This window comes from Bemisia tabaci, chromosome 3 (genome assembly GCF_918797505.1).
Source record: "Bemisia tabaci chromosome 3, PGI_BMITA_v3".
Lineage (NCBI taxonomy): Eukaryota > Metazoa > Arthropoda > Insecta > Hemiptera > Aleyrodidae > Bemisia > Bemisia tabaci.
The window spans coordinates 37,218,005-37,234,468 of record NC_092795.1 but is presented as its reverse complement, the minus strand read 5'-3'; the positions used below and the strand labels follow the sequence as shown (position 1 = coordinate 37,234,468).

Here is a 16,464-nt window from a genome sequence, read left to right as displayed (position 1 = left end):
AGTCAAATTCGGCAATGGCTGATGTCGCTTGGTTCCTCTCTGCTATAAACGCGGTCCAATGGAGATGTTGCATGTGTGAGGAATTTGCGATTTGACTATTGATTCTTATGTAAAAGTTCGCGAGAAGCACGATGGTGCCACTGGTTTTCTCTGAAATTAACTACCAAGCTCAAAAAAAGCTCTCAAGTTGAGGTCAAAATGGAGGGAATATCCCACGCTACCCTGCGAGTCCACCTCTACATCAAGACAAACTCTCCATGCAAAAATAGGGAGCAAATACATTGACAGGGCTGCCACTTTATTTGGGGACTCTAAAACTGAAAGTATTTACTCCCTATTTTCGCATGGAGAGTTTTTCTTGATGTAGAGGTGGACTCTCAGGATAGCGTGGGATATCCCTTCCATTTTGGCCTCAACTTGAGAGCTTTTTGAGCTTGGGAGTTGATTTCAGAGAAAACCAGTGGCACCATCGTGTTTCTCGCGAACTTTTATATAAGAATCAATAGTCAAATCGCAAATTCCTCACACATGCAACGTCTGCATTCAACCTCGGTCGATTATGATAAGCATTGATTCCGAGGATTCAACTCGAAGGATAACGACTTGCTTTGTTTTTCAGGTATCACGACGGAGGACGAGTGGTACAACAAAAGTCTATCGGCCCTTAGGATGAACTCGAGTCATCACCCGAACCTGGCCGCCCCGATGCTCCAGTACCAGACATAATACTAATTCAATTGACCGCTCTTCGCAGTTCTATTCGCACTCACTTCTCGACAGTGGCGAGGCGTGAATCATCGAGTATCGATATTTCCCATAAGAGCTGTGGTAAAGAATCGATTATTGAGGTGTTCGCTGCGAACACCCTAATAAGCGTTCCTTTCCCATACGTTTAAATGGTTAGATCAATCGATATATCGCAAAGCACGCCACGCCACTGATTCTCGACGAGTCCTTGCCGCTCCTTCAATACGCTGCCCGCGCATCCCGCACAACACTCCCGACTCCCTCGCACAACTGCGTGTCGGGTCCTCAAACGCGAATCGCATGGAATTTTTCTTGTAATTCTAGTCAGCATCAAAAGTAACGCTCTAGTCAAAATATTTCCCAGGCTGAAACCTGAAACTTATTCTAGTCAAATAGTCCAAATTGAAATCCCCTAAATTTTTATTTTCATAATTCTCAGAGCAAATTAGAATTGCGAGCAATTCAGTTCCTGCACATTTAAAATCATGTTTTATTTTGTTACATTTTTAGTAAAAAGACGAAGCCGAAAGAGTACGCTTGTTTGAGAAGTCCAAAAGAGTTTGGTCAAACATTAGTTAGGAAAATTTTTCAATCGCACCATTCATTTTAACAACTAAATCAGATCGTTAGTTGAGGGCCCTTTTATTTATTAGCCTGATGTCTGTATTCTGCACAATTAGTGCTAAAAAACAATTAGTTGGTCCAAAAAACCGTGGAGAATCTTTTAGTTCAGTGTCATGGAGAACTTTTACACCAATTTTTCCCTTTCCTCTTTTCAAATCCTCATAATGCCTGTTATTCTTTGTGATGCTAATTGTTTATTTGCCTACACCAGGAGTAACCCTTCTAGTCAATTTGTCAGGTTTTCGTATTTGCTTACGGGAACAATTGTTCTTTAGTTCAATTTCTTTCTCATGTATGAATATTTCTTGTGCATTCCTTTACGGGAGGAGGGGTAAATTTTTCCTTTTTTTAATTTTTATTCTTGTTGGTTTTATTTATTTTTATCTCATGATAATTATGATTCCTAATGTTTTTTTTTTTGTTTCTCTTCTGTCTTTATTATCATTTATGTGCAAGCTAGTCACTCTATGTGTAAGAAATAACTTAGATCTATACCAACGACATTGAATCAAAACGAGTATATATCTTACTTACCCAGTGAAAAAAAGGAACCAATATTTTGTGTTAATATGCTTCATCCCGTTAAACTCAGTCCAATACAAGAAGACGTTTAAATTAAGCGCCATATCATTTTCGTTCGAGTCTTTTAATATAAAATTTTCATCAAAATGAGAAACAGTTTTTCACATTTTTCTTTTTCTACACCCAATTATTTTAATCAAAAATTATCAAAGGCAGTTGAATCATCAATTCATCATAAATTAAAATAGAACTCAAAATTAATTACGTAAATGATTACCTACGACTCTGTCGCGGCGGCAAATCTCAAATCCAACAATCATCAGATCCTTAGAGTCCGGTCATAGTTGTAAAAATTAGGAGACAGTTGTAAATAGTTATAACCAAATTTGGAGGAGGCGTGATGCATCACATCGGTGGAAAATATTCTAATACTTTTGCTAAGAGAAGATGGTTCCTACCACCGGATGATTCTTAGCAAATATAGTGATGAACCTTGGGACGATCCGATCATATGTACCATACAAAACAAGAAGTTATAATTCGGTATAGTTCCACTTAATTTACGATTTAAATGTTAATGATTTGGAATAAATAAAAAAAAATTAAATCCTTCAAGGTTTCGATCAAATCTTTACCCACTGATGCAAAAAGTAGTCATTCATATGTGAGAGGGCTCATAGTTTTAAAGGGTTAGTAATATTTTAGTACTTAATAGAAATTCCTCTGTCTTTGAAAATAATCTTACCTTCTTGTTACGACTGGGATATTACATGTCTTTTTGTGCAATCGGAACCCTCAGTTCATCAACCTTTGAGGTTCTTTGCTCAGCCCATTGCCGAATCACATAACTTAAAATGTTTCGACGTCTCCAGAATCATAGATCGCGCATTTCGCTATTTTTTCACACGAAAAAATTGTATTTAACTGTTATTCATTAGTAAACTGATTAAGAAAATGTCTCCCTCCTCTATTTTTATGTTCCAATTTTTCCTAGCATCGCATTATTGTTTTCTCCATAGCTCGAATGCATCGTCTGACAAAAAACCATGTAAGTACTCTGAAATGATAATCAGGAATGCATTTTTCTCTGATAAAATCTTGTAAACTTTCCCTACCAACTCATACGTATTTAAAACAAGCAGTGTACACTACGAGTGTGGTCTGCTGACCAGCTTAAAAAAGATCTAAACAGAGGCGGATCCAGCAATTTGGCAACACCGTATTGCCTCCATCTAAATCTATGCTAAATAATCGATTCTTGTCGAAGCACCTGGCCCCTCCAAGAATCTATACATTTCCATAGGTTCAAAAGGAGAAAAGGCAACGTTGCCAATTTGCTGGATCCACCAATGGATCTATACCTGTGCAGATCGCTGAACAGGACTTTACATAAGGTATATTATAATGAATCTGCCTGAGCTGAATATCCCCCCCCCCCCACCCCTCAGGCATGAATTTTAGAATTCTAATTATGACGTTTTATTTTTTCTGGCATTGGTCTCTCTGCAGGATGGTGTGGAATGGAAACTATTCTACCATCCTGTTACTAATCTAAAACTGCATGCGTAAGTACCGTACCACCAGCTCGTATAAAATTTGAAGGTAACTCACTTAGTGTCATGCAGTGCGATTCTGAAGTTGAACTTCCCGTAAAATCCAAGAAGTAGGGTGTCTCTGATTCTCTAATTATCATGAAGACACTTTTGTGTAAATTTAATCAAGTTGTTGGAATCTTTCAATCAAGTTCATCAACTTTTTTGTAAATATTTTTATTAGAGTGATATTTTATCGAAGCAAGTACAATGTACGGGCTACGTGCTCGACCCTATCTGATTGTAAATTTGGCCTCTTATATTTCCATGTTTTTGTGATTTTATTATGTATCATGTAATTAATTTATATCAATTTGCAGCCCAAGAGTTATTAAAAAAACCCATACTGTATGATCTGTAAATATACAATTTAATATTAAATTATACGTGTTTGTTTTGTAAATTTGAGCTACAGATTTTTTTCTGCATTCATTATTTCAAATTGTATTTTCCGAGTACGCCTCTAACCTTCCAGAATACAAACTAAGCGTTATCTCCTTAAATAATTACTTACCAAACCATACAACAAAAAATTGAATAAAATACACAGCCAGTAATTATTTATTGAGTTTTTTTTTTTTTTTTTTTGAGGATTCGGATACTTTGGAGTCGATTTCCTATTCAACCCCGCAAATTGTGTCCTCGTGCGATCTAATGCAACCGAGAGATAAGCCTGGATCGGGTGGTCTGAAACACCTTATGTACAATCTTATCATACATCCTATACATCTATACTTATCTACCCAAACCTATAGGATATATACATGCGCTATAGATTGTAAATATGTAATATTTATGTTGATTATAAAGCAATAAGCTGCACATTTTTTGGGGGACCCGTGTCGGTATCAACTGCAAATCACTTGAAAAACATTCGAACTGTTTGTGGCAAATGTTCGAAGAATTTTATTCACAGTTTCATTTAATGTACCTAAAAATTTCAAGGAACAACATCCAACCTCTTTAAAAAATGAATACCTAATTGAAAGAAATTCGGCAATATTCAAATGGACCGAGTTCATCAGAGAGGAACCAACCCATACTTTGGAAAAAATTGAGTTAAGAATGTTTTTGAGTTCCACTAGTCGTATATATTCCCCTGAAGTCGAGAAAAAAATTAGTCTGTGTTTTGAGGGGTTAAAATTTATTTTTTACATTGAGCCTTATGGAGAAATGAAACTTCAAACCCTTTTTTCTCAGTTACAACTATATGTGGGTTGGTTCCTTTCTGTTAAACTCGATCCATAATTATGTCCACGGGGCGTTTTTCTTAGCTCCAAAGAATTGCCCACCAGAGGTTAAATTGCCATCATGCGTCACCGACAGAGCACAGGGGAGAATCTCATGAACCGCCCTGCGCCGTCCGCAGCGCGCACGACCTGCCTTCATTCACCTAGCGGTGTGAATTCACTTATTACTTCACAATAAACGCACGCACAGCCAGTGCGTATTTTAAAAGTCGAAAATTAAAAAAAAAAAAAAAAAAAAAAAAAAAAAAAAAAAAAAAAAAAAAAAAATTACACGATAGACGAGTTTCTCCGTCAGGAAGCTCTCTCCGCAAGAGATCTTTCACCACCCGTCCGCGTCGGGGGCGCCGCGACGGACATGCTGCAAGCACGAGACGCGCGAGACGCGCGCAGACGCCTACAAACCTAAATGGATACTTCACGCATTGCGCAATGCTTGAAGTATCCCTTTAGGTTTGTAGGCGTCAATGAGTATTTCGAGATGGCAGCGACAATACGCTGCGTGCCATAAACTTGCCCACAGTTAATAGGCCAGGGTGTTAAGGTGTAGGCAATTTGATATCAAATTCGAAATTAGCGACTCAAAAAAACACCAGTTACGAAACTTTCGTGATCTTTCAGTCATTAACCGAATTATTTCTTCCTATTTTTGAGTTTTGGACCATAGTGCGCCGCGGGCGGCGGCGCTCATGAAATTCTCCCTTGTGCTCAACCGTGCTTCACCCAGCACACCGCAGAATTCGAATTTTCCCGCGGATGGGAGGAACCGCCTTGCAACCCACCCGATTGGCCGGCAGTGGCGTCATCGTATCAAGATGATTACTCCCATAACCGCCAGAGTGCAGCGAGAACGAAGCGTTGCCAAGCTTCACCGCGGTATTAATGTTGGAGCCAGTCGCAATTTATTTCGAAGGCCACCGCTACCACCGTGGCAAATCAGCTCTTTTCAGTAAGATGTCCCGATAGACCAGTTGGATTCTTACAAAAAGCACCTATCTTCAACGAACCTACTGAATTGATAGCTCTATTGTGCCGTGAGTCATCACTTCAATTTCGCGAGAGGTTTTCGCGGTTTTGGGATTTTCACGTGGGGGAAAACGCACCGGCAGCGTGGTTCGGCGTCGCCGTGGCGGAGCGCGATGAGCCCCCCGCTACCCCCCTCCCCCCTTCCTAGGCGATGGGTTTCCCCATCAACGTCACCCGCTCTGAAACTAACGTCTGCCTTGTGTTTATACTTCTCTCCGGCTCATTTTTTCGCTCAATGCTCTTTATCGCGTGGTCGCGTTTGTGCGCAGTTACTCCGTACTGTGTTTTGCTCAGCCGGCATCTTCTTGAAATGTGAGTGTTTTACACTTAGATTGCTTTTTCTGATTTCTTGACCCGTAGACGTTCTTAGATTTGAGCAAGCAGTCGCTTTTCCCCATAGTGTGCGTGTGGCATTGGAAATCGTTAACGTAAGGAATGGCAAACATGCGTTGTAAGTAATGCCGTAGATTTACCGTCAAATTGAATAATCGAATCGAATGAAGCATGGACGATATTGTATAGCAGGTCACTTGATGGCATTTATGTTGAATGAAGTGCAAAGCAATATTACCTCATAATTTCACTAAATTCGCAAAATCGTCGTTGAGGTTGCACAACATTTTGAAAAATTTTCGACAATCTCACGCCGGCGTCTCTTTGTACCGCTATCAAACGTTGCACCCCCCCCCCCCCTCCCTTCGGAAAAATACCGATCACAACTCTATATATCCCCTCTCCCATTCCCATTCCGACAAATCATGTAATTAAGATAACTGTATTGATTTTTATACTTTTTCGGGAGTTCCCATATCAATTCCATATCTCGGGGCTTTTCTAAAATGACCGCTCCTCCACCGTATAACATTTTGTCGCTCCTCTGACGTGAGGGCGTATCTCCAATTCCTAAAGCCCTAAAAGCATGAAGTTGTGTGGAAAATGGGGCTCAAGTTGAAATTGAGATACGCCTTTACGTCAGAGGAGCGATTATTTTTCCCCTCTTAATTTTCTCAGATAATATTTTTATACTTTTTTTGAAACGCCAGGCTCATTATACTTGTGATACTTGTTTGCCCTGTATTTTCCCTGTAATCACCAAAGACCTGTTCGTGTCATAACGATGGGAGAGAATTTGATTCAAACTTCAAGTCTTCCTACGATTTAATGATTAGAACTTCTATAATGGTGAAATCCGGTCTTTCGTGGGGAAAATTTTCGATTTTAGTCCTCAGGGAATCCAAGCATGCAGAATGTGCTTTAACGGGAAAACCGTGGTTATAGTATGTGTGCGATGTACACTTTGGAACAACGCGTACAGGACGGCAAATAGAATGTTAGCAAAGGCACATCAGATTAGAACGTATCGGTGTAGTGTTTGAAGTATACCTCTGATGTCGAAGGTGCTCCATACGATGTGCGCGGGCGCGCCAGGCATTGCCCGCCGCGCCGTGGCATTTGAAACTTCGGCGTTTCCGAATAATGTCGACATTTGGCAAAGGGCCTTATCTTGGAGATGGCTCAATGTATCATATTGGAGCACAACTTATTAACTGACAGAACTTTAGGGAATTAAAATGATCATAAGTTATACTTTCTTACAGGAGCTCTTCAATTGCTGTGATCTTGATGATTATTTCTAAATTACTGCATGCTTACTGATTTTTGCGTATATTATTGCAGTCTCGCAAATTGTTTTATTTAAATTACTTCGACTACGTTGATTTTTTTTTATTTTTTTTTTTTTAATTATTTTGTCCACCCCTATTTTTGGATGAACCGCGCTGTGCAATACTGCGTAGGAAAAATGTGTGCTTTGCAGTCGGTGAAAGCGTGCACCCCTGAAATGTAATATTTCTTAACCTCTCCTCCAATTGCATTTTTATTTTCAGGGCCTCATTTTGCCTACTTTCATTCCATTTTTTGTACATTTAGAGCAATGCCAAAAGTCCTGTCTCAAGACAATTTATTATTCTGAATAGCTATAGATTATTATTATTTTACTTTCAATGTCCACCGCCGAACCAAGGGAAATGCCAGCACATAGCTCAGTACTAATCGTTGAGAATAATATACAAAAACCTCACGGCAAAATTTCAGTATTATTTATCAACCTAGTTCATCGTAATTATACTATGACCACTTAAGTGCTTACTTCATTTATCAAAGGAAGAATATGAAAGGTTCTTTTAAAACCATTTGGTGGGTTGGTTTTCGCGGAGAGAGAGGAATTTTTGATTTCAAAATGCTCATCGTAAAATCTAGACCCGACCTGTTTATCTGGACGCAAGTACAACACTTAGTGTTTCTTTACATTCCTCTCTGCATGTCTTGGTGATAATACTGTATTGCCCTCCCCCCCCCACCCTTCAATAAAAAAATTTAAAAATGATATAATAACCACAACTAAAAAAGCATGGAGGATTTGTTATCCACGATTGGGATTGTAAGCGCAACAATTCTTTTTTATTTATGACTACTTTGCGCGGCGTCAAATAACGCGACGCGCCACTCCGTCTGGTGGGCCTGTTCTCTTTGGTGTTCCCCCAATGGGGAATTCCCTCGGGAATGAACTATGTCTCCCGCGGTACAATGGCGCATAGAGGATATTTTGTTGCAGTGAATTCCCTCGTCCCTCCCCCCTTGACGAGGGCGGGAGCTAGTTCAATGGGAAAATTGTCGTTGGAGAGTGGTTCCGAAATCATTCGTAAAATAAAAAAATAAAATAAAACTGATCAAAGTACACAATTTTAAAATGATTAGAAAAAGAAGAATCTTGGTACTATACATTTTTATTACACGTTCTTTACTTACATGCTTTGTTTCATGTTTCTTGTTATCACAAGTGTCACCTGATTGTGCACTGGCCACTTAGATTTGTATACTAATCCGTTTCATCTGCCGGTTATATTGTTAAAATTTCAGTTTCTTTCTCTTTTGCTTGTTCATCTGTTTGATACCAGAGTGTAGTTTTTTCTTTCCTTGTCCGTTTGTCCTATTGCTCTGAAGATGACCCTGAGAGGCCGAAAAGGCCTTCAGCGTGTAACCATTCAAAGCATGTAAGTAAATAACTTGCAATAAAATGTTTAGTACCAAGATTCCTCTTTTTCTAATCATTTTAGCATACGATACTACTCTACCAAAAATTTTCGAAGTAGAAAATTTTAATGTGTACCTATCATTTGTATTTTCAGATATTTGAGCAACAATAATCATGTCTGCATTTAAGTGTGCCACCGGTGAAGATAGTTTCCGGAGCGTCCTATCTATTCTCACCCCCGAGGAAGCGGAAGCCTGTGGCGGGCTTCCCGGAGAAGCCATCGCTGGAACCCTCCAATCAGATCCTACCCCTTCAGCTTCAACACCGGGAGGAAAACAGCCCTCAGGCTCCGATGCTGCCAGTGGATTCAAGCCTAACCCTCTTTTTTCAGCCTTCATGCATAATGTGATTCGAACTCATGGTCCCCTGGATCAGAGTCTACAGCAAGCTGCCGAGAATCAGAGAACTGGTTACTTGTACGTCATCGATTTTCGGACTCCTGATGGCATCATGGGGAGAGTGCCTCCACATGATATTGTGGGTGCCTTTGCTGTGAATGATGGGCGCATCGGTGACTATCAGCCCAATGCCAACCACCGGTTATTCACCGAGCACGGTTTGGTAAAACTGCCACCTTCGTTAGCGAAAGCTCATACAGAGGAGTTGAAGCGTCTAAGAGTCCAGTCTTGAAGTCAGTTTTTTCTGAGAGGATACAGATAACCAAAGCTTAAAAATAAATGTTGGCTCTTTTTTAACAGTTTCAGCGGCTCTGATAGGAAGTCCGTGAAAAATGAGCTGTTTGTTAAAATGAGTTTCTCCAATTATTCTACTCCCTGTAAATTGTTCCAAAGTAACGGTCAAAGAGTACCTATCTTCTAAAAAGTATGAGGACTTTCAACCAAATATTCCACAGGCATACCACTGTGCATTCTTTAAAGAATTTTTTGATCGTGTGGTCGACCCAGGGACCTTAATGAATTACAGAGGTCTCACTCGAAGCATTTTATTCATCTGCTCAAGCACTCAGGATCTATTGTTTCCACTCTTGTTAATTGTATGTAAAAATTGTTTATTCCCTGCTAGATTAAATTTTGTTCCTAAAAGAATAGGTCACTCAGCCTTGCAAATGGCCAAATCTTTCATATTTAATTTGCTTTATAGTTTTAGTTGAATGGAGCGGAATTCATTTCTGGAAAAAAACTTACCTACGATACTTTGTAAATAGTTGTTAAATAAAAAGTTTGTACATTTTTTAAACAGATCGCTCCATTCATCTGTACTAATTGATATTATTAGGTTAAGTTTGTTAATTTAATTAAAATCAATCTTTGATTAAAATTTAAATATTTTCTTATACATTTCGTCTGTTTTTCTTCGTTACACATAAGCATGTTTTGAATTAATGACTGGTGACTCGATTTTATTCACCGTACCTAATTTTTTCCAAGAAAAAGTTGTATTGAACTCCTGCGGGAAATAAGTTACATCAAAATGAAAACCTGCATCCGCATAACATAACAGCAGCATTTACTTGCAGATTTTAAAAATGTATTACGTCACAGTCGCCGTCAGTATGATGGTAAATCATAAATAAAAATGTCCACTCCTGCCCTATTTTATTAGGATTGCGAGGGATTGAGGTTGGATACATATATTTATTTATTTATTTATTTTTTGCAGCAAAACTGATTTCCGATGATAGCTTATCACAAAAAAAAGCTCGAAGTTAAAGAAAAAAATTAAACATTTGTTTTGGAAGGTGGACACGTAGTCTTGTGTACGCACGTTTGGTGAGGGGTACATTCTTAAACACATAATGCAGATAAACAATAGAAAACAATCCGTTTTCTTTAGTCCCAATACTAAAAAAAAAAATAAAATAAAAAATAAAATAAAAAATAAAATAAAAAATAAAATAAAAAATAAAATAAAAAATAAAATAAAAAAAAATAAAAAATAAAATAAAAAATAAAATAAAAAATAAAATAAAAAATAAAATAAAAAATAAAATAAAAAAAATAACTTATTCGAAGCCATTCTTTTATTTGAAGTACTTATGTATTTTTAAAATTTAGCCATCAATAGGTCCATAAATGTTTGAATGCTCGACTCTCCTCGGTATTATACTGTTATGGGTAGAGGGGTACTTTTTAAGTTTTTCAAGCACTTAGAAAAAAATGCGCCAGTCACAACCCCGATAAGGTAGTTATTAAACAAATGCACTTTTCTAAACTGTTTAAAGTGTGTGTTCGGGTATAGGTAATTCAGGTTGAAATCGCAGAGATAGTAGTAATAAGAAATAACTTTCAAAGGATTGATTGTTTATTGAGCATGTATACAAATAAGTGATGAGTAATTATTTAAAACGAAAGTTTAAAAACATAGCACAGCCATTTTGGCTGAAAAACTAAAGTATTAAAATAAAGCTTGATTATATTACCTTAAAATTAGGCGCGATTTTATTATCTTAAAATTAAGTTCTACGTTGTTGAACCAGGTTGCCATCTGCATTCGACTGCGATGGTGCAATTTGGTTCCCCGTGAAGAAATTCTCTTTATCGTCCTGTTGTTTGTCCAATCTATTTTCTTTTGCTACCTTGTTCTTGCTCGATGGAGCTGTCAATCTGGGTCTCTTATTTTTCTGCTCAAGTTTTCGTTCTAGTAACGTGTTCTGTATAAATTCTTGAACTTCAGCTGAGTTTGAGGACTGCAAAATGTATTCGATTGATAGTAAAATTATATTAAATCAATTTCGTCACTAAACATCTTGAATGAATAAAATTTATTGTAGAAAAAAGGGAAATGAGCATGTGACGGCGGTTAAGGTAATTCGTCAAGCTCAAGTGACGTGGTGGAAGTGGCATGTGATACATCGCATCGATTAGATAAAAAATCTCGGCAGGTTTTGAATTTTTAGCAAAAAAAAAAAGGACGATAGCCCCCGCACATTAAAGAATCATTCTAAACCCAAAAATCGGCAAAATTCAAAGAAATGATAGCAGGGCAAAATCATGCAAATGAAAAAATCATGCAAATACATAAGCATAAGGATATACGTATGCAACTGCTTCGTTTAGGGGCAGTTCGAGGGTGAAAGAGCCCTTTCCAAAATTTAGAACCCTATTTTTAAAAGACCATTCAGGAAAATTGTGTCTCAAAATCCGTGATTCAAAATTAATTCACACAGTGAAGGGTGAATAAGATGGTGTATGCGTTTCACGTGGCTATGAATGAAAGCAAATGTAAGATCTGTAAAAGAACCCTGTGAAACAAAACAGTTTGACGAACGTTCTAGCAAGTTCGTCAAATTTTAAAATGCAGTTTTACCTCATTTTCGACTTAGAATTCATGAAACTCGGGACAAATATGAGTTTTTAAACATTAATATGGAATTTTCTTTTCGATTTCAATTTTTTTTAATTTTTTCAAAATTGAGGTTGCGTCTTAATTCTCCTCGTGTACGTCATTTTTTTGTTCACGCACAATCATAAGATCTTTCCGATAGCTTACACCGGCACACCTGCAATCATTTTATGCAGTAAAATATTACATACCAACCACTAAAAGATGCTGAACGATAAGAATGGTAAATATGAAACATTTGTCTCGGTAGATACTGAATTTTTTTCTAACCTACCTGTGTTCGATCGAATACCGCCTGTCGGAATTCTTCCCGTCTGCTGTTCCTCACCACAAGAGACACAGCTTGGGCTATGATTTCTACTCTTTTTTGGTAAGTCTGATCTTCCATTGGTACTGTTTGCCAAAAATCAAGTATCTGTGAAGCAAGCCAGAGCAAATCGTTTTAATATAAATAAGTATACGTACCCCACAAGTTTAGGCAACAAGTTGCAGGAGCGTAACTTCAATGCATCTTTGGAGCCACCAAAAATTAGCTCATTCAAAGGCTCTTTAGTTTTACTATTATGCTCATAAGTCTCCTCCGTCACGATCAAGCATAATTGCAAGTGAAAGCACACAATAATCTAGAAACCTGTTTTTCATGAATTTGCCTGCGAGTCATTCCCTAAGAATGCAAATAATGGACATAAGTTAGTCGTCCTTTCGAGGATAACCAGCGCCTACTAGACGCACTGATACAACTATTCGAACACGAGGGATGTTGTTTGGCCTACTTCTTAAATGAAGGCGAATTGTGAGGCGCAACATCCCACTGTTTGCTGCGCTTGATAAGGACGTATGTAGTGTTCTTCGGAGTCAACAATGTTTGATGTTCTGTGTCTTCCCACCATCACAAATCGCCGATTTCTAAACAATATGAGGGGAGGGAACGAGTGATATAGGTAACTAGTTCCTACTTTATTACACCATACTTCCAATTTTATCCATCGCACGATTATTAAAATCAAGTGTCAGAAAATGAAACAATGAAATGTTTGGAGGACGAAACTTTGATCACACTTAAAGTGTATGGACTTCTTAAAACTTGGATCACATAATTTTTCATTAATGTAATTATTTTTTACTACACGAATGAGGACATCCGAGAGAAAAATTTGCAAGTTGTTTACTTCATTATTTATCATTATGAGTATATCAATACATGGCGCGGAAGTACGTCCACTCCTTTTATTCCGACAATTTTGGAATTCAATCTTGTCCGGTATAAATTTTGAAAATCTTTCTCTAAAATCCAAATTTTTTACTGCAAACTTCAAATGTTCATATTTTCAGTTTATCCTGACTTGTTTTTATTTTTCATTTTTGCTCTAAAATGCTCATTCATTGCTCTTATATACGCATCGGTATAACAGCATATAAAAACAGTTCGGTTTTCTCCGTAAAAAACCAACAGGTAATTTAATAATGATGAATGAAAGAACACATTCATAATACGACATGTTCATCCTAAAAAAATTCGATCAGATCGTCAAAAACGCGATTTGTTATTTCAATGAACTGCCATCTATGCATCTTCGAATCACTCCGCTTACGTTTTAAATAAAGTAGACCATCTTCAAAAGTGACTGTTCCAGTGATGTTTTTGCTTACATGATACTATTTTGTCAGCTAACAGACGACAAGAGCTCAGCGGTTGTGTCTATCAACAATCAGCGATACGCGTACTTCCCAACAGGTTGCAGTATCTACCCATTCCGTTTTCTGACTTTTTCCTTGTTATTTGCCTTAATTTTGTAATTAATTGCACATCGCGTTACCAGCCGAGCAACGCTAAGCGATAAAACTTCTATCTACAATATAGTTTGAACTCTCAGCTTCATATGTATACACCATTTGTGAGGCTCATATCGATAACTAGGTACTGAGGTATTTTTATCCTAACGCCCTACAACTACACTTTTCGCCAGATTATCCGCCGTGAGAATAAATTCCATCTTTTGGGATTCCCCTGATCTGCGCAGAGGCCCTTGTATAAATACTATTTGTATCCATCTTGAGAGCTTAAACGTCTCAGTTACCTCGCTGCTGCCTTGCTAATCTGCCGTAAGTATTTTAGTTTCTTGTGTCCTTCTTGCTCGACAATTGTTTGCTATGCATTTGTGTTTACAACCTTGATTTTTGACGTGCGCATTTTGTAAATACATAAAATATTATAGGAATGAGGATTGACGGTTTTCACGAGGCTTTTCACGTAAAATTTAAAAATTGAAGTTGTTTGTAATTGCCTACATTTTTTTTTACTTTTAATTAATTTTTTTAAAATTAAATTTGATCATGTAGTTTGTATACTCCAGCCGCTTTAGTAACATATCTTCATGAATGGACACGTAAACCGTGCATAGGATCTCAGTAAAGTATTATCGTAAAAAATTAAGCTAAACGAAATCTAAAATATTGCTGCGATACACAGTAAAAAAAGTAAAGTAGCATAGGAGACCAGGAAAATTACGAGGCTAATCAAGATATTGCTGGGAATGAAGTTGGAAAATCCTCAATTCCATTGCAATTTTTTAAAAACTCCGATTATGTTCTATTTCCTGAGGAGGAAATTATACTAGAAAATCAATGATACCCCTCTAAAGCCTCTACATTCCATGTTGATATCGATATGAGCTTTTAGTGTTGCCGCATTTTGTATGACTCCTCTCATTGACTCGCTCCACTGAGCGCCGCTGGTGAGGCGAGTAGTATTCGAAGTCAAAACGCCTTCGCTTCCGTGCGTATGCAACACGGGTATCCGTGGAGCCCGAATAGTTGCATCCAGGCGTTTTGATGAAAGTAACTTAGTATCCATCGCATGCGTTATAAACTGAAGCTTTGATTGTTTCTCTAACACCTGAACTTAATTCTAGCGGTGCCTATCGTGTTGATGAAGTGAACCATTACTGATTTTTAGAACGACATTGCTAATTTTCCGCGAATTGCATGGCTTAAATGTATTACAACGTTGCCGACCCCCGAATACGCAAGAAAATGAGGTATCTGATCAAACAACTTAATTTAATGACTCGTCCTTCGTTTTAATTTTTTTTCGTTTAATAAAACTAATTTTGATGTACAGCTACGATATTTTCAAAGAACAAGCCCGATGAATCGTATGGAATGGGTTAGTTGCATTCACTTTTGGCGCGCACCGCCTGTAGTAGTGTTAGTATACCGCCTTTGCGAATTTTTTTTGCCATAATCTTAATAGCTCCAACTAGTTTGCATTTTTTTTGCAGGCTTAAGGGAATTTAAAATCTAATTTAAAAACAGAAACGATTTTGTGTTGCTTATGTATGTATAAGCCGCTTTTACGGCGCGCTAGTAGGGCGCTCTGCGACGCCTACTCTTCACAGGAATCTGTTTTGGTAGAGATCCTCCGGAAGCTGGCATCTCTCCATCTCTTCACGGATGCTTATCTATTGTTTATTTTTGTTAAAGGTAGAAGCCGAAAAAAAGCCTAAGCATGTACAAGAAGCTCCTCGTATTTTTCTTCCTGGCTATGGTTGCCATTTCCATGGTTGCCCTGCAAGTCGAAGGGTGTGAGGGAGCACCATGTGCCCGCGGTATCCCTAACGCCTGTTGTGGTGGCCACTCATGTCGCCCCTCGCAAAAGATCCATTGGGTATGCGTAAGAAATTAGAAAAAAGAAAAAAAAAATCCACATTTCCTTGTCTTCACATCCACTGATGGACTCCGCCTTTTAAAACCGTGGCTGTAACTATTGCAATAACAACTTCACCATTCGTATGGTATGCATGATCACAATGCCTCAATTTTAACGTCCCATACTTAGGAGGCACTCCGCATACGTCGGTAGGTGACTGACAAACGAGAGAAAATTAAAATCGGTGCAAGTGCAGATGAAGGTAACAAAAAAGTGCCATTTGAACGATCACCAAGTGATTTTTACGACGAAAATTATAATTCTGTTTCAATTGTTCTTTGTACTGTTTTGTAAATTTGTGTAAATATTTCCCCCAAAAGCTGATAATAGGCTAGCTATTTGGGTCAAAAGATTTATGTATATATTATGAAAATAAAAATTATTGTTATCAGCACATCGGATTCTTAATTTTCACAAATCGGAAATATATTCCTATGAAAGAAAAAAATGGCTCAGCAACATTTTAAAATTTCAAAAAAATTATACGTTTATAGGTATTTTCATTTCACCCTAATTTAGCAAGGGTGCTGCCGCGCCAATTAAGATCACACATTTTTAAGTGCAGCAATAAATATACCGTTCTCATTGGACAGATTTTCT

General features: G+C 37.8%; 2 protein-coding genes and 1 long non-coding RNA gene across 4 annotated transcripts in view; all 3 read left to right on the top strand.

The window, feature by feature from the left end:
• LOC109032898 (homeobox protein unc-42) overlaps nt 1–3,901 on the top strand; it is a 37,356-nt gene extending 33,455 nt beyond the window's left edge. Inside the window, exon 8 of the mRNA XM_019045232.2 lies at nt 620–3,901. Coding sequence (XP_018900777.2) covers nt 620–726 — 107 coding nt within the window. The 3' untranslated portion in view covers nt 727–3,901. The remainder of the gene's footprint in view (nt 1–619) is intronic.
• A 2,010-nt stretch (nt 3,902–5,911) lies between these two features.
• Nucleotides 5,912–10,094, top strand: LOC109032950 (uncharacterized). 2 transcript variants are annotated; one of them, XM_019045312.2, is made up of 2 exons: nt 5,912–6,070; nt 8,947–10,082. In XM_019045312.2, the coding sequence occupies exon 2, from the start codon at nt 8,967–8,969 to the stop codon at nt 9,480–9,482; it is 516 nt and encodes a 171-aa protein (XP_018900857.2). In that variant the 5' UTR covers nt 5,912–6,070; nt 8,947–8,966; the 3' UTR covers nt 9,483–10,082. The 2 variants fall into 2 exon arrangements, with proteins under 2 accessions (XP_018900857.2, XP_018900858.2); XM_019045313.2 differs by lacking the exon at nt 5,912–6,070 and adding an exon at nt 6,083–6,209 and having other exon boundaries at nt 8,947–10,094.
• A 3,744-nt stretch (nt 10,095–13,838) lies between these two features.
• On the top strand, nt 13,839–16,258 carry LOC140224159 (uncharacterized). Its single transcript, XR_011899412.1, has 2 exons — nt 13,839–14,258; nt 15,639–16,258. It is a non-coding gene; the product is annotated as an uncharacterized lncRNA (long non-coding RNA).
• Nucleotides 16,259–16,464: the final 206 nt, after the last annotated feature.

Bases quoted from the DNA above. Each gene is read 5' to 3' on its own strand.
- LOC109032950 (XM_019045313.2), top strand. From the start codon at position 8,967: ATGTCTGCATTTAAGTGTGCCACCGGTGAAGATAGTTTCCGGAGCGTC.